Source organism: Aquarana catesbeiana, linkage group LG02, assembly GCF_042186555.1.
Source record: "Aquarana catesbeiana isolate 2022-GZ linkage group LG02, ASM4218655v1, whole genome shotgun sequence".
Taxonomy (NCBI): Eukaryota; Metazoa; Chordata; class Amphibia; order Anura; family Ranidae; genus Aquarana; species Aquarana catesbeiana.
The window spans coordinates 553,493,170-553,518,434 of record NC_133325.1 but is presented as its reverse complement, the minus strand read 5'-3'; the positions used below and the strand labels follow the sequence as shown (position 1 = coordinate 553,518,434).

At 39.9% G+C, this 25,265-nt stretch overlaps 1 protein-coding gene across 1 annotated transcript in view; it reads right to left on the bottom strand.

Moving 5' to 3' along the window:
• The window catches only part of ELAPOR1 (endosome-lysosome associated apoptosis and autophagy regulator 1), a 101,497-nt gene that overhangs the window by 33,799 nt on the left and 42,433 nt on the right, over positions 1 to 25,265 (bottom strand). Inside the window, exons 5-15 of the mRNA XM_073615961.1 lie at positions 23,150 to 23,230; positions 20,482 to 20,587; positions 20,240 to 20,389; positions 16,131 to 16,219; positions 15,868 to 16,045; positions 12,576 to 12,704; positions 7,168 to 7,258; positions 6,984 to 7,086; positions 6,299 to 6,439; positions 4,657 to 4,911; positions 596 to 769 (exon numbers count right to left, since the gene is read on the bottom strand). Coding sequence (XP_073472062.1) covers positions 596 to 769; positions 4,657 to 4,911; positions 6,299 to 6,439; positions 6,984 to 7,086; positions 7,168 to 7,258; positions 12,576 to 12,704; positions 15,868 to 16,045; positions 16,131 to 16,219; positions 20,240 to 20,389; positions 20,482 to 20,587; positions 23,150 to 23,230 — 1,497 coding nt within the window. The remainder of the gene's footprint in view (positions 1 to 595; positions 770 to 4,656; positions 4,912 to 6,298; positions 6,440 to 6,983; positions 7,087 to 7,167; positions 7,259 to 12,575; positions 12,705 to 15,867; positions 16,046 to 16,130; positions 16,220 to 20,239; positions 20,390 to 20,481; positions 20,588 to 23,149; positions 23,231 to 25,265) is intronic.

The following is a 25,265-nucleotide window of genomic DNA, read 5'->3' as shown; positions in this document are numbered from 1 at the left end:
GAAGCTGGGGGGGCCCAAAGAAATGTTTGCCAGGGTCCAATCAATATTAAAACCGACCCTGCCTGCGACCCAGTGCAATGCCTCTTTCATGGTACCCAAAGTTCCATTAGGGTATATAAAAAGGAGTATAGTTCCACATTTTTTGGATGCAGCTAAAGGGCTGTTTCCGGTCTATTGGAAAAAAGCAGCAAGTACCTTCTCTCCATGTTTGTTGGTTATGTGTTTGTTTATTGATTGTAAGAAGAAAAATTAATAAAGTAGGGAAGAACAAGCAGCCAGTTTTTCTTTTAGGACAACTGATCATATATTTGGCTGAGGAATTTGCAGATTGCTAATAGCCCTTGGTGAGGATGTGACACATAGAAAATAAAATTCAACTTTCACTAGTACCTGGCACCTAAGACATGGGGCAATATAAACTGTTTTTTTCTTTCAAACAATAGGTTATTTTCCTGAAATTACATTTCTTGTATGGTAAGGGGACAAGTTTGAATAGAAAAAAAGCACTCACATTTTTCAAAGCTAAAGTCTTTGAGATGGCCTTTAGCAACCTAATTAAAACAGGAAAATTACTACTACAGCAGATCACACAAACCTGGTTCCCGCAGAGGCTTATACTAAATTGACGATAGTATTTGAGTCCTTTGGCAGTAAAACTGGGAGCTCCAATAAATGTGGTTACATTTGAAAGTAATGTAAAGTCATACATCAGTTTTGTTCGTCCTGCTGATACAGTCATTTTGCAATCATGAAAACACAGGGAGTGTGCCTAAAAATTAAATTTAAAACATCATAAATAAAATAGAAAAAAATACTGAAAAAAAAACTGTATAAAATAAGTGAACAGGCATCATTTTAAAAAGGGACATTACTTGTGTCTTAGTATTTTGCAATGTAAAAAAAAAAAAGTTATGATTTTTTTTTTTTTTAAGCACTGGAATTGATTTACTGGACCAAAATGCTAAATTATAAAGCCATTTGGTTGTATATTCACGTGTTGTTGACATCTGCAGTAAGATATACCACACTACACCACAAAGTGCAGCGCAACCTTATAACATTCAACATGTGTCATACATGTACAACATCTCAAAAAATGGTGCAAAACATCAACAAAAATAAAAAGCAATAAAGAAAAAATAAAAAAAAAAATCATAAAGAAAGACAGCCCAACTTCCCAATTGTGTCCCCAATTCCACAGGAAAGGTGCACATTTATTGCTTTCAATCACCAAGCGTGATGACAGTATTGGCATCTGCGGCTTGGCCACCTGTAAGCATTATGCCTGGGGATCCGGGATGCTGATGTGGTCATCACGCTCTCACATAAGGACTGCCGAGCTAAGTGAGAGACTGGTACAGTGTGGAATGCGGGCTGTGCATTGAGTGCTATCTAAACACTGACGTGCTGCTTCTCTAATGCCGCGTACACACGGTCGGACTTTTCGGCTACAAAAGTCCGACAGACTTTCGACTGACTTTTGGCGGACTTTTGGCGGACTTGCGGCAGACTTTCTTACGAACGGACTTGCCTACATACGATCACACAAAAGTCCGACGGATTCGTACGTGATGACGTACACCGGACTAAAATAAGGAAGTTGATGGCCAGGAGCCAATAGCTGCCCTAGCTTGGGTTTTTGCCCGTCGGACTAGCACACAGACGAGCGGATTTCTGGGTCCAGCGTAGTTACGACGTAAAGATTTGAAGCATGTTTCAAATCTAAAGTCCGTCAAATTTGAGGCTGGAAAAATCCGCTGAAAGTCCGGGGAAGCCCACACATGATCGGATTGTCAGCCAGCTTTAGTCTGTCGGCGTCCGTCGGACTTTTGTAGACGAAAAGTCCGACCGTGTGTACGCGGCATAAGTGTGTTTACTTTGTTATCTGGTTTAAAAAAAAAAACAAACAGCACTTATTATTATAAATATTATAAAGGATTTATAAAGTGCCAGTTTGTGCAGCGCTTTATAAAATGAAGGCGGACATTACAGTTACAATACAATTTGGAACAAGAGGAATCAGGGGGCCCTGCTCGTTAGAGCTTAAAATCTAAGAACTTTTAGTCCTTTTCTGTTTTTTGTGGCAAATTTGGTAGATACTTCCATGGGGTAGAGTCGGAAAGGAGACATGTAATGAGAGTCGCTGGATGGTGATTCTTAATACTGCATTTGGTCCTAAGAGACACATGCTTGATCTGACCTCAAAATTATCATAGATAGGGGTCAAATCATTGAGGTGAGCAGTTAATTTTGATCATGTGGTGGAGAGCACAAGTGGTCAGTGGAGATTGGAATCAATAAATGTGCACCTTTCCTGTGGAAGTGGGAGACACAATTGGGGTGTTGGACTGTCTTTCTTTATGATTTTTTTTTTTTCACTTTTTGCTGATGAGGTTATGCACCATTTTTTGAGATGTTGTTCATGTATGAAACATATTGAATGTTATAAGTTTGCGCTGCACTTAGTGGGGTTATATCTCAGATTAGGGAACAGAGGCATTGCATACATTTGCAGGGAAGTTGGGGTATAGACCCATACAATGTATTGCCAGCATACGTATTATTGTCAGTGTTGCCAGCCTACCAGATTGAAATTTACTGACACACCACCCAAAATTTACTGGCACAGCCAAGTTTTTGCTGGCATTACCAAAAGTTACAGTTTTATGGGAAATTTCAGTATTCAGGCTACAAACAAGTACAGTATGCAATTCGCAATATGATTTAAAGGTAGGTATTAAAGGCAAAAAACATATTTCTCATTTTATTTTCGATATAGTAAGTAGCTCAGGGACAGGGCCCAGGAAGGCAAGAAATTAGAATGGGCGGCACACAAATTTTCCTGTCACTGGCATTTAGGGCTCATTTACACTTACTTCGGCTTCAACAAGGCTTCGTACACGCTTTGTTAAAATAAAATTAAAATAGTTAGCTTACAGTCCTGTTTACACCTGCTTTTGCTTTGGCTTTGCTTCAAAAATTATACCCCATGTAGCTTCAGTGGTGCTTCAATGTGTCTTCAAAGGCTCCATAGAAGTCTATGGTAAAGCTCGCGTGAAGCCTCATTGAAGCACCAAGCAAAAGCAGATGTAAACAGGACTGTAAGCTAACCATTTTATTTAGTGACAGGAGCTTTGACTTGTGTTCAGAGAGCTTTAACTTCTTCCCGACCACCGCACGCCAATATACATCAGCAGAAGGGTACGGTACGGTAAAGGGTGTACACGTACATTCCTTCTTAATCCCGGGATAGCGGGTGGGAGCGTGCCCGAGGGTCCCGCGGACTCGATATCCGCCGGTGGCCCACGATCGCAGCGAGGAGAGGCAGAACGGGGAAATGCTTATGTAAACAAGGCATTTCCCTGTTCTGCCTAGTGACATGACAGGGATCTTCTGTTCCCTGTCATCGGGAACAGGGATCTCTCATGTCAGTGGTAGCCCATCCACCCCTACAGTTAGAACACTGCTGAAGGAACACATTTAACCCCTTGATCACCCCCTAGTGTTTACCCCTTCCCTGCCAGTGACATTTATACAGTAATCAGTGGCTATTTTTAGCTCTGATCACTGTATAAATTTCAATGGTGTCAAAAGTGTACGATCTGTCCGCCACAATGTCGCAGTCCCAATAAAAATCACAGATCACCGCCATTACTAAAAAAAAAAATGTAATAATATAAATGCTATAAATCTATTCCCTATTTTGTAGACGCTATAAGTTTTGCGCAAACCAATCAATATACACTTATTGCGATTTTTTTTTATTACCAAAAATATATAGAAGAATACATATCGGCCTAAACTGAGGAAGACATTTTTTTATATATTTTTTGGGGATATTTCTTATAGCAAAAAGTTAAAAATATTGCTTTTTTTTTTAAATTGTCAGTTTTTTTTTGTTTATAGAGCAAAAAAAAAAAAAAAAAAAAAAAAAAAAAAAAAAAAAAAAAATCGCAGAAGTGATCAAATACCACCAAAAGAAAGGTCTATTTGCGGGGAAAAAAAGGACACAAAATTTGTTTGGGTACAACATCGCAGGACCGCGCATTTGTCAGTTAAATAAACGCAGTGCCGAATCGCAAAAAATGCTCTGGTCATTAAGGGGTAAAACCTTCTGGGGCTGAAGTGGTTAACAAAGCGTGCCCGAAGCCATGTTTTGAAGCAAGTGTAAACTAGCCCTTACTGTCAGGAGAAAAGTGCTGCCAGTGAAAATAACTGATGGTTGGCAACACGGATTATTGCAAAGGCTAGTTCTCTGGCTGTCTCTGGCCTCAATACTTTTAACTCACTGACCCATAAAAAATATGCAGTAAGCAAATTAGAACTCTTGATCTTTGTATTAGTTCTAGGCTAGTGATATGCAAAGTACTGAAGGTATGATTCAGGGTCAGTTTTCATATTTAAATCAATACAGGTGAAGGGAAAAAAATAAAAAAAAATCTTCAATAATAATAAATATAAATGTAATATAATAATATATAAAAAATGTATACTGAAAAAAATTAATTAAAAAAAAAAAAAGAAACTGATGTGGCAAAGATGTGTAGAAACCTCTCTCAGACTGTTAACTTTTGGAATAAGAACATTATAATAAGCATTCTATACAATTTACATTCCACTGACCAACATTTTCAGAATGTATGTATTTACTCTTACATCATTGCTTTTTGTTCCAGGCCCACATTGTGTACAAGTTTCATCCCCAGTAGGTAAGTTTGATTGCAGGTAAGTGTTAGATGGGCAAGAGATGCAGCTGCTGGCCTTTTTGTCAATGTAATGCCCAGGGGGACAAGAGATGCACTGGGAATCCTTGTCCTGGGCACATGGGCGACACCACGATGCAACGCCATCCTTAGCATTAGTAACATTTATTGAATATATTTTTGCAATATCTGCAGTATATTTCCGACCCTAAATAGATAAACACAAAATGTTAGTAGTCATACAATATAGGATTTCTGTAGTAATGTATATCAAATGGTTTTAACATGTGATGCTCGATTTAAATGTATGTACTGTGATTGCACTATATTTCAGGTATTGTGATTAACAGCTAGATATAAAATATGCTACAAAAGCTTCATACTGGGTAGAAAATAAATGTTTCAATATACCACGTCATCATTAAAAAATCAATAATATTTTCATTGTTATCCTTGTTATATTACATCCAGCTTTTGATCAAACTCATTCTTATGGAATACAGAAAAATGGCCTATGATAATTAGCTGGTGAGATCACAGACATTATGGGGATATGCTGTACACTTGCAAGCTGGTGTCTTTCACTATTAGCAATTCTACTCACTGATCTGCACTTTCTTCCAGAGGTATTAGTATGTATTTTTGTAGGGTGTTACTCCCCAGCAACTCCTTAGAGCATGTGGACATACATAACTACACCCAGTAATAATTAATCCCTTTAGAAGTGTAATCTGATGAATTTGGGAACAACTTTCATGTTCTTTTGTTCCTTGTAACTTTTATAATTGTTGTTACTGTGTGTTACTCTAACATAAAAGGGAGGAACTTGGATGGATGCCAAGAATAAAGCCGAATGTCAGGAATGAAGTAACTGTTATGCATATGCACAGGAGTTACATAATTACTGACCACCCTATGGCAGAAGAGGAGCAATGAGGGAATCAGCAGAAGAAGAGATGGCGGCTGCCATCATAGTACAGAAGACTGAGAGACTTCAGACATACTACAGCTCACTTAAAGTGGACCTGTGGGGGGAAAAATGTTACAAAGCTTTAGTGATCACCGCTCTGTTTTTTTCTCCTTTAATAACGTGTTATTGCTTAGTGAGGCAATTCGTCACTGTAATCTGCTGGCTGCAATATGTATGAGCTGGATGTCCAGAACACAGGGGCAACAAAGGAACCTACGCATTGCAACATGTGTTTTGGGGTGCCCATAGAGAATCAGAGCTGTCCTTCAGGCTCCTGGGAGGTGCCTACCATTGCATAAGTAAGGCAAACTAAATGTATACAAAAAGGTAAACAAATTTGACAACAAATTTGGAAAAATGTTACATAGCTTTAGTGAGCTGGATGTCCAGAACACAGGGGCAACAAAGGAACCTATGCATTGCAACATGTGTTTTGGGTTGCCCATAGAGAGCTGTCCTGCAGGCTCCTGGGAGGTGCCTACCATTGCATAAGTAAGGCAAACTAAATGTATACAAAAACGTAAACAAATCTGACAATCCATGGTATTATAATATGGTAGCAATGCAGTACAGTATAATATACAAAAGAAGACATACCGATGAATTACTATTTATTATTACTTACCCCATTGGAATCAACACTTGTCCTCTGGAATGCCCATGTAAAAGTGGTATTAGCATTTTTCTCCAAACGATATGAATAGGACTGTTTTTCCGCAGGACCCGTCCAGCTTTCTATCAATGAGGTCATTTCTGAATTTGCAGCCTGAAAACAATCCCGTAAAAAGTTATATGAAAATAACTATATAGGTAAATAATACAAAAAGTAACATATAGTAATTCACCAATTTGAACGAGCATGTAATCATAACTGAATTATTTCAGATGTTATTGAGGTTTTAAACACCAGCTGAGGAGGAGCCTGGAGGATGTTCCCCCGGGTCAATATGGGCTGCTATATTTAATGTCTAATAGGACTGCCTGGCACATTACCACCATGTCAGTGTGCCTGCAGGGCCATGGGCTACACAACTCTCCAACTCACATGGGACAGCAGTAATGTTCAGAGGGTGCAGTCCAAGGGACTCAGATAGCTACCTTTAAAGAGCAACAGTCTGAAAGTAAACAGCTTTTGCTGTACTCTCACTGCAAATGCATAATTCTCTGTGAATTCTGTTTCATCGGTGTATTAAAAGTTTAATTGGGAAAAATGTTTACAATTAGAAAAAAAGCAGACCAAATATTATATACGGATAATAAAGAAGAGGATATTATACCCTTAGTTTGTGACTAAATACGCCAATACTTACCATCATGAAAAAGAGCTGGCAACTGATAGTACATTTAAGATCAAACACAAATGAAATATGGGCCACTTCATTATTACTGGCATCTGTTGCAATGCTGGCAGAGCTGTACAAAAAGGGAAAACAATTAGACATTTAGTCAATTAATGATTAGGCTGCTACATTTACACATTGCTAGGATTATTACCTGAAGCCAGGTATGTTCAATCTAAGTACCATGTAATCATTATCTGAAGATGCAGCAGAAGTGTAAATATATTCTCCAGCAACTTCCCACCCTGGAAAACAGGTAAATGGAAATAGAAATAAGACTTTTAAAGTGTTTTTTTAGCTAAATATTTGTAGAAAGGTGCTATTAGAATAGCCCTCAGTGATAAAATTGTTGCATAAAGGGTAAAGGTGGTCATACGCACAAACATTCTCATGGACTACATTCAATGACAAGAGCAATGTCATTAAAAATCATTTGCTTTTAAAGTAGTTTTAAACTCTTTTATATACCCAGTGATATGACTGGCCTCAGGTGATACACAGAGATGAGACCAATCCTCCAACATAAGTTGTACCTGTTTAACTGCAGCCCTCTCTCCTCTACAGCCATTCAAAGTTCTGAATTTATAGAGCTTATCTGAACTTCCAGGAAGCAGGGGCGGAAGGCCTCCTCACAAAGCACACAGGAGGAGCAGAGATGAGGCTGACAACCTCAGGCTGTGTGCTGGAGCTCCCTCCCCGTCACCTTTTTACCTCTTGGTGTCAGGAAAACTTGTCAGAAATTACTTATGCTGATAGCAGAGGAACAAGGCAGAAAACAGATATGACACTTAGTGCTCTGGATTGAGACAAGTACTCACTATGGAAGGATATGCTTTGTTCAGATTTCATGTCTGAGGTTTACAACCACTTTAACAAATCAATTTTGAAGTGGATGGAGTTTCCCAAATGAAAACCACATTCACTCTAAGAACTTTGAGAAAAAAAAACGTCCATCCTGCTCCTTCTAAATTTCCTTGTCACTATGATTAAAATGTCTGTATCAAAAGAGTTATCAAAGCACCAATACAGGATGGAACTGTGGGAGCTTAAGGTAGCACGGTGCCACGTCCTAAACGCCATTTGGTCAAATAATAAAAGATGAATAAAATTGACTTTCCAGGCACCAATCATAGGAAATAAACAATGAACTGTTATTAACAATTAATACATAGTAATAAAAAACACATTAAAATACTGCAGTATTACTACAGTGGCAGCTAGACCTCTCCAAAGTTGGTCATAGATGTCAGAAACATGTCAGGGTAGACATGTGTGACTAGACTATAATGTAGCACTAAAATAAGTTGTACATGTTTTGCTGTGGGTGCGCGCGCGCCGCGGTCTCCGTGACCGCGGGTCCTGCGGACTGAATGTCTGCCGGGTGCCCGCGATCGTGTCATGGAGAGGTAGAATGGGGAGATGCTTTTGTAAACAAAGCATTTTCCCGTTCTGCCTAGTGACAGGACAGAGATCACTGTCATGTGAGGTGTAGCCCCTCCCCCCACAGTTAGAATCACTCCCTAAGACACACTTAACCCCTTCACCGCCCCCTAGTGGTTAACCCCTTCACTGCCAGTGTCATTTACACAGTAATCCATGCATTTTTATAGCACTGATCGCTGTATAAATGACAATGGTCCCAAAATAGTGTCAAAAGTGTCCGATCTTTCCGCAGATCGCCGCCATTACTAATAAAAAAAAATTAATAATAAAAATGCTATAAATCTATCCCCTATTTTGTAGATGCTATAAATTTTGCGCAAACCAATCAATATACGCTTATTGCTATTTTTTTTTTTTACCAAAAATATGTAGAAGAATACATATCGGCCTAAATTGAGGGAAAAAAATGTTTTTTTATATATTTTTGGGGGATATCTATTATAGCAAAAAGTAAAAAGTATTGCTTTTTTTCAAAATTGTCGCTCTTTTTTTGTTTAAAGCGCAGAAAATAAAAACCGCAGAGGCGATCAAATACCACCAAAAGAAAGCTCTATTTGTGGGAAAAATAGGACGTCAATTTTGCTTGGTAACAACATTGCACGGCCGCGCAATTGTCTTTTCAAACAACACAGTGCCGAATCGCAAAAAGTGCTCTGGTCAGGATGGGGGTAAATCCTGGGGCTGAAGTGGTTAAAGCTAAATATAATATAATAGGTAGGTAGATAGTCTCAGAGTATGCAGAAAGCACCAAAACTGCACCCAGGAGCAAGCGAATGAACACACAGCATGCAACGTGCGCGAAAGGTGATATGTGGGGGCGTGCCAGACAGAAAATGTATAAACATATGTCTATATAGATGCACTAAAGGGAGGGGAGTGCAACACCTAAATTATGTAGGAAAAAGAAGAAAAATAAACTGTGTAAGATAATTAGGAAACTACGCCCATATCCGGATATTTTCATGCGTTAGAGTAAGCAGGATCCTACCTTGGTGTGAACAGTAAATATTTGTAGATTGTAGATATTTAATCTGTAGTATGTAGCTGGGATCTTCACGTATGGTCTATTCCACTCTGGCAATAGAGCGGGGCGGGCGTCCCAGTGGAAGACATAGGACTAAGGGCTCCCCCCAGTGGCAGCTCAACGCCGTGCAATGCAAAGAAATATGCATTGCACGGCCTTGAGGTGCCACTGGGGGGAGCCCTTAGTCCTATGTCTCTCACTGGGATGCCCGCCCCGCTCGGTCTCGCTTGTTGATGGCCGCTATTGCGGACTGCACATGCGCGGCCGGGCGAAGATGCGCGTGCACCCTGTCACGGCCGAGTCAGGTGATGCGGATGCTCCACACTGCACACCTAATTGGGGCGTGTATATAAGGCACTAGTTGTAACCTTATATAATGGCAACTACCTCCACATTTGGATTCCTTATCCGGACAAACTTTTACTTCACTATTTTACCTGGTTAGGTATGTACCTATTGCTCTTACTCAGTGGTTGATGGCATTATCATTAATTTTAGATTTACTGGAGACATTCCTATCTTTACAGATGGTGTGGATCTGACCCTCTTTGGGCTTTTTGTGCTTTAAGCTTAACGGTATACTTAAAAAGACTCCTATATGATGTAAATCTCCCTGGTTTTAGTACCTGTCCAGCTCTATTGACACCGGCATTACTTTTTTATATACTGAGTGTAATTATCAGGTGAGACTTTATTTTATTAGTCATACACTGTGAGCGTTTCTCCCCTAGAACCATTTTCAATTTGGTCTTTTATATTTCATAGATGGTATGTTTTTGCCGCTAAGCAGATTTAAAGCCATATGTGAAGATCCCAGCTACATACTACAGATTAAATATCTTCAATCTAAAAATATTTACTGTTCATACCAAGGTAGGCAATAGGAAGGGTCCTGCTTAGTCCAACGCATGAAAATATCCGGATATGGGCGTAGATTCCTAATTATCCTTCACAGTTTATTTTTCTTCTTTTTCCTTTGCCTACATAATTTGGGTGTTGCACTCCCCTCCCTTTAGTACACCTATATAAACATTTGTTTATACATTTTCTATATGGCACGCCCCCACGTATCCCCCCGCCGCGCACGTTGCATGCTGTGTGTTCATTCGCTTGCTCCTGGGTGCAGTCTTGGTGCTTTCTGCATACTCTGAGACTATATACCTACCTATTATATTATATATAGCTTTAATGTGTTATAATTATTGATTGTCTTTTTCTCTCCTTAGAATATATACAAAGCTCCTGAAGAAGCGATTTTCGCAAAACATGTGGAGCTTATTTTAGTGCTACATTATAGTCTAGTCACACATGTCTACCATGACATGTTTCTGACATCTATGACCAACGTTGGAGAGGTCTAGCTGACACTGTAGTAATACTGCAGTATTTTAATGTGTTATTTATTACTATGTATTAATTGTTAATAAAAGTTTATTCTTTATTTCTTACGATTGGTGCCCGGAAAGTGAATTTTTTCACCATGGTTAAAATGTCAAATTGACCCTACTAACAATAAAAAAATAAAACTTCAGCAAACTTTCTTAAAACAAACTTTAAATTCTACTTGTGTATGGCTAGCTTTGGTATAAATAACTTTATAGTACAAGTGATGTCAAGTCTTGATGTCCTTGTATTATAAACAAGACCATTTTGACCAGACATAGGTGCAGGTGCATGTCCCCTGAACACAACAGATGGGGAGCAGAAGCAGCTGTGTAGCTACTTCATTCCAATTGACATGAATGGGACTGCCTGCATGTGGATGTACAGAACACCTGTGCGTCCTCTGCAGGTAAAACATGGCCCTCACAGAGGTGTATGCCCAAGTACGCCCGTGTGAACGAGACCCTAAAAGGGATGTACAACATATTTAAGTGAGCAAATATTTTGAGTAATTTTTGCAGTGTTTATCTCAATGGTTCTAAAACTTCTTCTGTCATGCCCCACTTTGAGGTAGTTGAATATTTACCCCATTATCCAAAAAGATATGCCTACCAGTGTGTTGGCTTACCCATTCACCGCAGGAGCATCCCCTTGATGCATTGGCGCCTGGATTTCTATTTTGTACTCTATTTCAGGATGTGTACTCCAATACGTTTGTCGATGTCCGCCGGTGGCCCGCGATCGTGGCACGGAGAGGCGAACAGGGAGATGCCTATGGAGACAAGGCATTTCCCTGTTCTGCCTAGCAACATGACAGGGATCTACTGCTTCCAGTGATTGGGAGCAGTGATCTCTGTCATGTTCTAGTGAGCTCATCCCCCCTACAGTTAGAACACGCCCAGAGAACACACTTAACCCCTTGATCGCCCCCTAGTGTTTAACCCCTTCCCTGCCAGTGACATTTACACAGTAAAGCAGTGCATTTTTACAGCACTGATCGCTGTATAAATGCTAATGGTCCCAAAAAGTGGCCAATCTGTCCGCTGCAATGTCACAGTCACAATAAATTTAAAAAAAAAAAAAAAAAAAAAAAAATCGCAGATCGCCGCCATTACTACTAAAAAAAAAAAAAATAATAATAAAAATGCCATAAATCTATCCCCTATTTTGTAGATGCGATAACTTTTGTGCAAACCAATCAATATATGCTTATTGTGATTTCATTTTACCAAAAAAAATGTAGAAGAATATATATCGGCCTAAAACTGAGGAAGAAATTCCTTTTTTTATATTTTTTGGGGGATATTTATTATAGCAAAAAGTAAAAAATATTGCATTTTTTTTTTTCAAAATGTTCGTTATTTTTTAGTTTATAGCACAAAAAATAAAAACCGTAGGAGATGATCAAATACCACCAAAAAAAGCTCCATTTGTGGGAAAAAAAGGAGGACAATTTTGTGTGGGTACAACATTGCACGACCGTGCAATTGTCAGTTAAAGTGACGCAGTGCCTTATCACAAAAAAAGGCTTGGTCAGGAAGGGGGTAAATCCCTCCGTGGCTGCAGTGGTTAAAGTCTATACCTAAAAACACAAGAAGACTATACACTTTTTTTGCATATCTACTGAATATATGTATTGCATGTATATAGCATATTCCATGAAAAAACACACACACACAACCAGACCTTCCTGGCAGTTGACTGGCATTTACCTGGCACATTCTCATATTCAAAGGTTAGCCCACTCATGACCAAACTTTGCATGTTGTCAGGTAGTGTATTCCACCATTTGTACTCATATCCAAGCATAGCTTCTGTACCAGCTGGGCAGGGATTGCAAGCTATGAGAAAGAACCACAGAATTAGGGGTAAGACAAATAGAACAGCAAACATTCAAGGTACAGTAATTCCCTGTACACACGATCGCACATTCCGACAACAAAATCCATCGGATTTTTTCCGATGGATGTTGGCTCAAACTTGTCTTGCATACACATGGTCACACAAAGTTGGTTGGAAATTCCAAACGTCAAAAACACGGTAACGTACAACAGGTTACGACATCAACATGGGGACAAGCACTCTCCCCATGTTGAAGGCAAGTGGCCTGGTATGGTCCAAGAGGGGGGCGCTCCCTCTCCCCCCTTTCCTGGCCTGCCGTAGCTGCTTGCTGGTATGGATTTTGGTGGGACCCCCCCATGCCATTTTTTTTTTTTTATTTTGGCACGGGGTTCCCCTAAAATCCATATCAGACCTGAAGGGCCTGGTATGGATTTTGGGGGGACCCCCAAAAATTCTGGCACGGGGTTCCCCTTAACCACTTCAATACACCGTGTTATATATACACTACACTGCCTGAATATAAAGTCTACACTGAATATCTAGTCTACACTAAATGCAGAATATATATATATTAATATTAAATACACTGCCACTAACTAACCTGCCTGCCTAGTCTATCTCAATCTATCTCCGTCCACAGTCACACTCTATACAAGGCCGCCATGTAAGCAGCGTTATATAGTGTATATATAGTAAACATCCCTTGTAATAGAAAAAAAGCATGACAGGACCTCTTAAATATGAGATCTGGGGTCAAAAAGACCTCAGATCTCATATTTACATTAAAATGCAATAAAAATAAAAAAAAAAATTGTCATTTAAAAAAATGAAAAAAAAGAAATGGCCCTTTAAGAGTTATGGGCGGAAGTGACGTTTTGACGTTGTTTCCGCCTGCAATGATATGGAGACAAGTGGGGGCCATCTACCCCTCACTCGTCTCCATGTCAAGCCACGAGAAGGACGCGATCGCCTCTGCCGCTGCCGACGGCTCCGGTAAGAGGCAGAGGGCACCGGATCACGGCGGAAATGGGGGCCCCCTCTCCCGCCACCGTAAAAGTGATCTTGTGGAATCCGCCCCAGAGACCACTTTTATCTTAAACCGGACCGCCCGCTGAAAAGGAGGATACCGGGGTTATGGCAGCTAGCGGCTACCATAACAACGATACCCTCCTTCAAAGTACCGACGTATAATGATGGTGGGCGGTCCGGAAGTGGTTAAAATAACATATGGTGATCTAGCCATGAAGGCATATGGTAACAATGCTCCAGCATTGTCACGTAGGCTTCTGTTTGAGACTACAAATGGCTGTTTTAGCATCTGTTCCCCAGATAAAGTCCAATTTTATCAGCATCAGGAAACCCACCCTGAGAACTATCATTCAGCCATTGCTGAAGTGAATACATGTAGACAAGAAGTGTCTGCAAAGAGGCTACTGGAGATAAGCAGCACTGAGATCAACACAGGGTGGGAAAAAAAAAAGAGAACACAAGTATTTTAAATGGTAATTGTTAATGATACACGGTGCTTTAGCAAACTAAATGTCAGTCAAGTTTTACATCTACTTTAAATTAAAAATGAAAATGCTTAAACTTAAAACTAAACTCCACAGCAAAATACTCACATGCAACTTCCAGCGCTTCCATTTTTGGCTGGCCAGTGGAGGATAACGGGATAAATCATAAATATTATTTTTAATTTTATGTTGAATGTTTAGGTCTCAATTGCTAAATGTTGTGGACCAACACCTACATGTTTTATAGCCAAATACTGCTTAGACCTGATAAAGAATGGATCCCTGAAAAATGAACTATAACCAATAAAAATAAACACACTTAAAAGTGCCAAGATACTAGCTGTTAATGGTATTAATACAAATTATAATTAACATAAACCTGTCATTAAAGAAATATAGGGGTTTCCATTGCCGATCTCCAGCATCTGTCTTCTACTCCTACTGCCCCGCTGCCTTTAAAACATCAAAAGCCACTGACCTGGAACAAGTATGCAGATCAGCAAATAGGAAAACAGAAGTCTTTATATGCATCTTTGTTCCAGTTTAGTGACTCAAAGAACTGAAATAGGAGAAACAAAACAGCAGCCATGCAACAAACATAGGAGACATCAGAGATAGCAGTTTCTATGTTTATGTTACGAGAGGTTTTCTGTAAGGCCTAATTTCTATCTGTGTAGTGCGTTAATGCGCATTATGTTGCAAGTCAAAGAACAACTATAGGCAAAACTGTTTTTTGTCTTTTTGGATATAGCATGGGAGGATTATAACCCGTCAGATTTTATTTTTTTCGCCATCTGTGTCCCATTGCAGAGATATCCCTTCACTTCCTGTCCCATAGCCAAACAGGAAGTGAGAGGAAATCCCTACAAATTGAAAGGGAATTCCTTGGGGACCCCCAGGTCACCAGAACTAGTGTCCCCATTGGAAGATTTTCTCTATATTACTTTTCTGGGGACAACCCAAAATTTGGGCTTTTCTTTTACTTTCAATGATAATGATAAACAGGACAAATAGAGAGGGTAGATCTTCTCAATGGGGTCACAGACAGCAATAAAAACTGACAGATGTTCTCACCCCCCTCCACTCTGTCCAAAACTAAAAAAAGTTTTGCCTTTAGTTATCCTTTGAGGCAGCTCATCAAGGGCCTTGTTACACCAACTTGTTGCAGTAACAACATGCGTTACTGTGGTTTACATGACATCGCTTGTGCAATGCATTGGTATACTGTGCTTCCATTTCATAATGGAATCATTACAAACGCAACCTCTGTTGGAAGGTGCTTAGGGTTCCATTCCAAATGGGTGGCACCATATCCCCCAATGCATTACACCAGCACATAACATGTGTTTCTGTAAAGAGGTGTTGTGAAGGGGCCATCTAAAAAATCTGAGGTACCACAAAAATTGTAACAGTGCATGTGATTGGCTGGCAACTCATATGCACAGCCTTGGTGTGTTGTGGTGCCATTTAAAATGAATGGCCCCACAAAACAGCAAACATAACTACTGTTGCCATGCAATACATAAAACATGAATGGGCCTTTCCCTTGTGTATTCACAGAGATTATGTTAATCAATTTCAAATCCGTTCAGAGAACGTTGTCATTTAACATTTTTTTTATTTGTTACAAATAATATGCATTACTTACTGGTCCCATTTGAAAAAGTATTTTTGGGACAAGGCTCACAAGCACTCGTATTTGTCACATAGAATCCTGGATTGCATGGTGGGCACTTCTGCTTAACACCCGATACTGGCAGACCTTTCGCTCCTTCCAAACTGTCACTGCATATCTTAGGTTCGATCCATTTATACATCAGTTGAGTCTACACACAAATAGACAATAGTGGTTAACAGTTTTCCCATTTCTGCAAATTTAATTGTGGAGTAAAGTAACCTTCTACAATTTACCTCTCTATTGGCATCACATGGTGTGTGTGTATAGAAATAATCTTTGTCTGTGCATGGTGGACGAGGAAGACAAGATCCAGATCCAGGAACTGGAGATAAAAACCATTACATGCAGAACGATTATTATTATTATTATTTTTTTTTTAACCAAAGGTCCTTTGCCTTTATCATCTGTGAACCATGCTCCTCTATAAAGAAGAAGAGGTGAACCACAAAATATAGCTGCTATAACTGAACTCTGGCTCAGAGTTAAAAAAAACAAAAAAAAAAACACTGTTAATTAAAAAACAAAAAAATGAATTGTAGCCTATTAAAAAAGGACCTAGGATACACCTCCTGCACCTTGGAGTCCTTTCACACTTTGAGTTGGTTCACCTGTCTTGTAGCACAGCACCAACTATTGTAACAGCATGTTGCAAACAAAAAAGTTACATAGATTCTAGGTTTCTCCAACTGTCATGTGCAGCCAACTACAATAAAAAGTAACTTTTTTTTTCTTTACACAATAGTCACTTAAAGAGGAGTTCCCATTTAAAAAAAAAAATAAATAAAAGTCAGCAGCTACAAATACTGCAGCTGCTGACTTTTAATTGGACACTTACCTGTCCCAGGGTCCAGCAATGCGGGGGTTTGAAGCCCCGCTCGTCTCCCCTTCCATTCGGCGGCACCGGCATTGCAACTGTGGGCACCCACTGCGCATGCGCGAGCGGCGCCACGCGCCGTGGTTGGCCGCTCAGTCATCTGGGTCCTGTAATGGGTTCCAGATGATTGACAAGAGGGAGGGAGCAGAGCTGAGCCCTTCCTGTGCCGAGGGGAAGTGATGTCACCAGCCCAGGCACTGAAAGAGGCAGACTACGAGGGACCCCCTAGCAACAGGCATTTAGAGGTGAGTAAAAAAAAATGTTTTTTTTATTTTTTTTAGGCACATTCATGTATTTTTTTTTTTGGGTGGCACACCACTTTAAGCAACGTGGAAAGGGTTTAAAAAAATAAAGAAAAAAAAACTATTATGACTACAGTAACACTAGATTTAAAAGTATTAGTGGTCAAGCTAGAAATAAAATGTTTGTTTTTTGTTTTTTTTTGCGTAAAATACATACAAAATTAGTTGGGTGACCATACAACTAAAAGAACTCTTGTCCCCCCCCCCCCCAAAGCAAACAATGTTATTGCCAAATAATTTTCTGATATCTGAAATTTGGAAATGGTTCTGGACCGTAAAGCTCATCTATAGGCAAACGGATAAATAAAAAAATACACAGATCAAATATCTATAGAGGGGCTGTTATTTCTGCCAAAGGATATGTGTTTCTGTCAATCCAGTTCTGAGATTTACACAGACCTGCTACATACAGTGGGACAAAAAAGTATTTAGTCAGCCACCAATTGTGCAAGTTCTCCCACTTAAAAAGATGAGAGAGACCTGTAATTGTCATCATAGGTATACCTCAACTATGAGAGACAAAATGTGGAAACAAATCCAGATAATCACATTGTCTGATTTTTGAAAGAATTTATTTGCAAATTATGGTGGAAAATAAGTATTTGGTCACCTACAAACAAGCAAGATTTCTGGCTCTCACAGACCTGTATCTTCTTCTTTAAGAGGCTCCTCTGTCCTCCACTCATTGCCTGTATTAATGGCACCTGTTTGAACTTGTTATCAGTATAAAAGACACCTGTCCACAACCTCAAATAGTCACACTCCAAACTCCACTATGGTGAAGACCAAAGACCTGTCCAAGGACACCAGAGACAAAATTATAGGTCTGCACCAGGCTGGGAAGACTGAATCTGCAATAGGCAAGTAGCTTGGTGTGAAGAAATCAACTGTGGGAGCAATAATTAGAAAATGGAAGACATACAAGACCACTGATAATCTCCCTCGATCTGGGGCTCCACGCAAGATCTCACCCCGTGGGGTCAAAATGATCACATGAACGGTGAGCAAAAAATCCCAGAACCACACAGGGGACCTAGTGAATGACCTGCAGAGAGCTGGGACCAATGTAACAAAGGCTACCATCAGTAACAAACTACGCCGCCAGGGACTCAGATCCTGCAGTGCCAGACGTGTCCCCCTGCTTAAGCCAGTACATGTCCGGGCCCGTCTGAGGTTTGCTAGAGAGCATTTGGATGATCCAGAAGAGGATTGGGAGAATGTCATATGGTCAGATGAAACCAAAGTAGAACTGTTTGGTAGAAACACAACTCGTCGTGTTTGGAGGAGAGAGAATGCTTAGTTGCAACCAAAGAACACCATACCTACTGTAAAGCATGGGGGTGGCAACATCATGCTTTGGGGCTGTTTCTCTGCAAAGGGAACAGGACTGATCCGTGTACATGAAAGAATGAATGGGGCCATGTATCCTGAGATTTTGAGTGCAAACCTCCTCCCATCAGCAAGGGCACTGAAGATGAAACGTGGCTGGGTCTTTCAGCATGACAATGATCCCAAACACACTGCCCGGGCAACGAAGGAGTGGCTTTGTAAGAAGCATTTCAAGGTCCTGGAGTGGCCTAGCCAGTCTCCAGATCTCAACCCCATAGAAAACTTTGGAGGGAGTTGAAAGTCCATGTTGCCCAGCGACAGCCCCAAAACATCACTGCTCTAGGGGAGATCTGCATGGAGGAATGGGCCAACATACCAGCAACAGTGTGTGACAACCTTGTGAAGACTTACAGAAAACGTTTGACCTCTGTCATTGCCAACAAAGGATATATAACAAAGTATTGAGATGAACTTTTGATATTGACCAAATACTTATTTTCCACCATAATTTGCAAATAAATTCCTCCCCACCCCTAACCCATGACTATGCAGTAAATAAGAAGCAGCACAATGAAAAGCTCCTTTCTGTCCTTCTATCCTCCTATCCACATGCTTTTTTTTCACTACAGCAAATCTGACTTACCGCTGTGCTGTTTTTGCCTCCTTCCCCAGAGCTCTGCTGTACAGAAAACTGATACCAAGTAAAATTCAGGTGCTTACAGCATTTGCATAAAAAAAAAAAAAAAATTTACTAATGAATACAGAATTGCATCAGTTTTTGTCCTTTATATATGCCTGTAGTTCAGCTTTATCTGGGTTGAAGTGCTTGTAAAAGGAATTTTTTATATATATTTACAAACAAATCAATCATAAAAACATTTCTAAGTCCACAATGGACACAAAGCAACCAGGTCACCAAGATCGTGTCCAGCACGCCAGAGGACCTTCCAGATGGCTGACACATTTCAAGGGGAGAGCCCCTCTTCCTATGTGAGTATAGCTCTGTTCTTTGTATATAAATAAACATTACTTGGATAATGTGCAAAGGTTAGTGCTCCCTCTTCTCGTTTTTTCCCAGAGCAAAGAGTAAAGGAAAACCCTCAAATGGAGGAACCTGTTCCTCTGAAAACAGAGGTTGAAATTCCATTCACTTTAGAAAAATTATCTAATTTCTGGTTGCTGCTGCAGAACAGGAAGGTAAAATAAATCTCCTCAGCAGGACACAGGGAAAAATAAACTGATAGGGGGTCAACCTTTTTTTTCCATCTACAAAAAAAAAAATTTGCATTGGAATACAGTTTTTGCAGTTAGCATATTTGAATCTGCACTAGTGAACAAAGGGTGACCTCATAAAATGTGCTGCTGCCATTGTTGCATTGTCCAGTCTTCAAATCACCAAGGCCCCGTTTACACCTGTGGTTGAGCTGCAATTTTAATGCCCCCCCAACCACTCCCCCTTAGGCTCCAAAGACAGAACAGGGGTGTACACATGCCACCATCACTATGCCTTGCATCATGACATGGCAAAGATGATCTCCCCCGTTGCAATCAGTGCGTAGTAAAGCCTGCTCAGCATGACCCAGTCAACTGAATTTTAGGGTTAAACCAGTCAGTGAGTAGGCAACATAAATCCTCCTCACAGCCTCTCAAATGTCCCCTGAAGAGCGATCCATGATGAATCGGCCTTCAGATGGATAACACTAGTGTAAACTAGCTCCAAGGGTGGGTTTTGACCTGTTTTTTTTTACCAAGATGCAGTGAAGCTGCAGTGGAGGTCAGGGGCCCCAACTGAGCAAAAATATAAATCCTTTGGCAATAAGCCAAAATTTCAACTCACCAGAGTACTTGTCAGCTTCACACTGTATACAGGAGGCAGCTCCACGTATTGAGTAAGTGTTTCTTGGGCAGATCTGACAGGATGGTGCTCCGTCTGTGGGTGCAAATGTTCCAGGCTTGCACGGGAAACATTCTGACGTATATGCTGCACCTATGGAAAGATACACAATGCTTTTTTTCCTATACTATCAGATTAAAAGAAAACAAAAGAAAAAAAAAAGTAATACAAAAGTGTAAAAATACCTGTGATTAAAATGTTTCTCAATAACACTGGTTTAGGGCTGGAATCTCCAAAATAAAAGGCTGTAGTTTTCCAGTACAGTACATTAGTTCCTTGAGTAAGCTTTACCTAAAGACAGTTCATTTTTTGAATTAGTAAGCCCATAATGCTGTCTAAACAGCACATATGCATTCTTGATTCCTTATAGTAAACAGTATGCGTCTGAGTGGGTCTTATCCAAGTAACCTATGTGTGGATATCAGCACAAAATTGTCAGGTGGAAATGAAGTGGTTATAGGAATTAAAATCATATTCCCCATATGGTCTTAACATGGACTGGGATATAAATGGTTTCATAGATACTAGTTAGAACTTGATATTTAGTTACCAGCCTTATGGACAATCATTTTCCATAGTACATAACATTATATGTGCAATATGTTTAAAACTTTATAATTTTTATAATTCTGATCATTTTTTAGCTCTCTCCAGTATATTTATATTATCAGTATCATGGCTATTTAAGTTTTCGTTTTTTAATGGTTATATGTAGCCCATTCAGAACACAAGTTTATTTGGTCAATTTCATATGTTCATCAGGTGTTCGAGATAAATTGTGTACATGATTCATATTCCTGGGATTTGACTTTGAGCCACAAAACGAGGTGATGTATACAGAAATTATTTTGTTTTTTTCTTCAAATTTGGTCAATTTAATAGCAGGTCCAATTGTTTGTATGTCTTTTGACTACAACAAAATGGCACCAAGGCAGAAGTGATGTCATATGCTTCTGGTCTTTATACGGAGTGGTCTCTATCATAACAAAATGGCGTGGATACCCAAAATTACGCCATTTAGTTCATACAATGGGCTACATAAATATGGCTGCTGTACACAGATGATAAAGACTCCTGATGACACATGGACCCGCAAAACGGCATTGAGCAGTAGTGCTTGAGGTCCTGCTTGTTGGGCTAGCTTATGTAAGTGTACCAAGCAGCATCCTTTATTTGGCTTTTATGGTTGTTTTTTTTAATCAATGTTTTTAACTTGTTTATGCACAGTGGATCACCATTAAATACTACAGTACACATAGGAGTATCTTCTTTGTATTGAGTGGTTCCTTGTGCTGACCCCTGGTGCACTAGAGAAGCATAACATTCATTTTTAACACTGATGAAGAGAGAGAGAGAGATCCTGAAGGATATAATCAAGCGTATTTTGTTGTTATATCTTTAGACAGAATTGTGTTGCGGAAAGCCTGCAATCTTTGTATAAGAACTGTTCCTTTTCTGATTTATGGACACTTTGAAGTTGAACTAAATTCACTTTTTCATACAGTTTAGTGCTGCAATCGTTTTTTGGACACAATTGTTAGAGCCAACCACAAATGCACAGCTCATTTGTTCCAATAGGATAAACTAAACAAACCTATTAGTTTGATTTTCTCAGCCACAAGTATACACCAAGGGTGACAAACAGATATGAACCCTCAGAAGCATATGGTGTGTGTACTTTTAACTATAAAGTTATTTTCATAAATTATTACTTTCAATTTTTTATCCTTTTTTGGTTGTAGTGGAGCCAAGGGTTTATCGGCTGTTGAGTGCCTTATACGATTTGTTAGAGAGAATGTGGTTGATTTACTATGGACAAATAAGATGTTAACTTTAAAGAATTTTACCTTAGCTTAGCTAATGAGGTGAAGCTCTGATGATTTTCAACATCAATACATGCGTAAGCAAAATTATACTTTTTTTTTAATTTTCATTAAATGTGATTGGGTATTTTTTGCACAGTGAATTTTCACCACAAGCTAAGCTAATGGAAAATGCCCTTGCAAACAGCCTATTTGCCTTCAGTATATCAAATCTACATTCACCACAATTTTGGCCCTGAAAGACAAAAACTTTATTCTCCAAAAAGGACTATCTCCACAATTTCCAAATGAGAATCTATCAAAGGGCCGGTGACACACACAAAAAAAAGAAAATATATGCCCTATGCTCAGTATGCAATCCACAATATAGCTCTTTCCTTTGATTATATTTCAGTAACTTTGGAAATAGTTTAGGGATTGCTGCTTGTGTGCATAATTCCAAGGTTGCAACAGCTTTTTTTTCTGTAGTAAAAATCTAAACAAAAACAACAAAAATTGCAGGCATGCTTGTTGTGTACTTGGGGATTCACCAGCAGATGCTGTAAGTTTTTTGTGCTTTGGGACAATTTAGTTTTAAATGTCTAAGCCATATATAGCTAAAGGGCCTAACTGTAAGCATATGTCTGAAAGAATAGAATTTAAGTGATAACCTTTATTGGTCTACTTAAGTTATTAAGATGCAAGTTTTTGGGATGCATTAGATCCCTTTAGCAGGCTTTATAAGTTTCTGAAATGTATAATCTGGAAAGCTTACATCTTTAATAACTAGCCAGGCCAATCAATTAATAACTACTCTGTTAAGGGTATCATCTATACTCCAAATTTTTGCATTAATTGATGGCTATTACTCTACTACTGCTATGCAGATGTCTACATGTGGTCAAGTCACACTTTCTCTGATGCAAGGCTTGATAACTTGCCTGACCCAAGTAAGACTACTTTAGAAATATTGGTCTAGATTAGAATGATGGGGGTTTCAATTTAGTCATTTATACAATGTATAGAGGCAAATGCATAATAGAAGATTTACTGGATGAACAATCCAGCCATTCTCAGTGGTCCTCATCCCTCCGGATGCCTCTTCTCTGGGCTGACATTGATCATTATGAACCTAAAAAACACAAAATGAACAATTACTAAAATGTTTCTTAGAATTGTAATTGGTCCTGTAAAACATACACCTATAAAATGGTACTGTGGAGTTTCAAAAACAATATATACAGTATCTCACAAAAGTGAGTACACCCCTCACATTTTTGTAAATATTTTATTCTATCTTTTCATGTGACAACACTGAAGAAATGACACTTTGCTACAATGTAAAGTAGTGAGTGTACAGCTTGTATAACAGTGTAAATTTGCTGTCCCCTCAAAATAACTCAACACACAGCCATTAATGTCTAAACCACTGGCAACAAAAGTGAGTACACCCCTAAGTGAAAATGTCCAAATTTGCACCAATTAGTCATTTTCCCTCCCCGGTGTCATGTGACTCATCAGTGTTACAAGGTCTCAGGAGTGAATGGGGAGCAGGTGTGTTAAATTTGGTGTTATCGCTCTCACGCTCTCATACTGGCCACTGGAAGTTCAACATGGCACCTCATGGCAAAGAACTCTCTGAGGATCTGAGAAAAAAAAAAAAAAATGTTGCTCTACATAAAGATGCCCTAGGCTATAAGAAGATTGCCAAGACCCTGAAACTGAGCTGCAGCACGGTGGCCAAGACCATACAGCAATTTAACAGACAGATTCCACTCGGAACAGGCCTTGCCATGGTCGAGCAAAGAAGTTGAGTGCACGTGCTCATATCCAGAGGTTGTCTTTGGGAAATAGACATATTAGTGCTGCCAGCATTGCTGCAGAGGTTGAAGGGGTGGGGGGTCAGCCTGTCAGTGCTCAGATCATACGCCGCACACTGCATCAAATTGGTCTGCATGGCAGTCGTCCCAGAAGGAAGCCTCTTCTAAAGATGATGCACAAGAAAGCCTGCAAACAGTTTGCTAAAGACAAGCAGACTAAGGACATGGATTACTTGAACCATGTCTTGTGGTCTGATGAGACCAAAATAAAATTATTTGGTTCAGATGGTGTCAAGCGTGTGTGGCGGCAACCAGGTGAGGAGTACAAAGACAAGTGTGTCTTGCCTACAGTCAACCATGGTGGTGGGAGTGTCATGGTCTGGGGCTGCATGAGTGCTGCTGGCACTGGGGAGCTACAGAACCATGAATGCCAAAATGTACTGTGACATACTGAAGCAGAGCATGATTCCCTCTCTTCAGAGACTGGGCCGCAGGGCAGTATTCCAACATGATAACGACTCCAAACACACCTCCAAGACGAACAATGCCTTCATAAACTGAGGGTAAAGGTGATGGACTGGCCAAGCATGTCTCCAGACCTAAACCCTATTGAGCATATGTGGGGCATCCTCAAACAGAAGCTTGAGGAGTGCAAATTGGTCTGCATGGCAGTCGTCCCAGAAGGAAGCCTCTTCTAAAGATGATGCACAAGAAAGCCTGCAAACAGTTTGCTAAAGACAAGCAGACTAAGGACATGGATTACTTGAACCATGTCTTGTGGTCTGATGAGACCAAAATAAAATTATTTGGTTCAGATGGTGTCAAGCGTGTGTGGCGGCAACCAGGTGAGGAGTACAAAGACAAGTGTGTCTTGCCTACAGTCAACCATGGTGGTGGGAGTGTCATGGTCTGGGGCTGCATGAGTGCTGCTGGCACTGGGGAGCTACAGAACCATGAATGCCAAAATGTACTGTGACATACTGAAGCAGAGCATGATTCCCTCTCTTCAGAGACTGGGCCGCAGGGCAGTATTCCAACATGATAACGACTCCAAACACACCTCCAAGACGAACAATGCCTTCATAAACTGAGGGTAAAGGTGATGGACTGGCCAAGCATGTCTCCAGACCTAAACCCTATTGAGCATATGTGGGGCATCCTCAAACAGAAGCTTGAGGAGTGCAAGGTCTCCAGTGGCAACCTGTGAAGCTCTGGTGAACTCCATGCCCAAGACGGTTAAGGCAGCGCTGGAAAATAATGGTGGCCACACAAAATATTGACTTTGGGCCCAATTGGGACATTTTCACTTAGGGGTGTACTCACTTTTGTTGCCAGCGGTTTAGACAT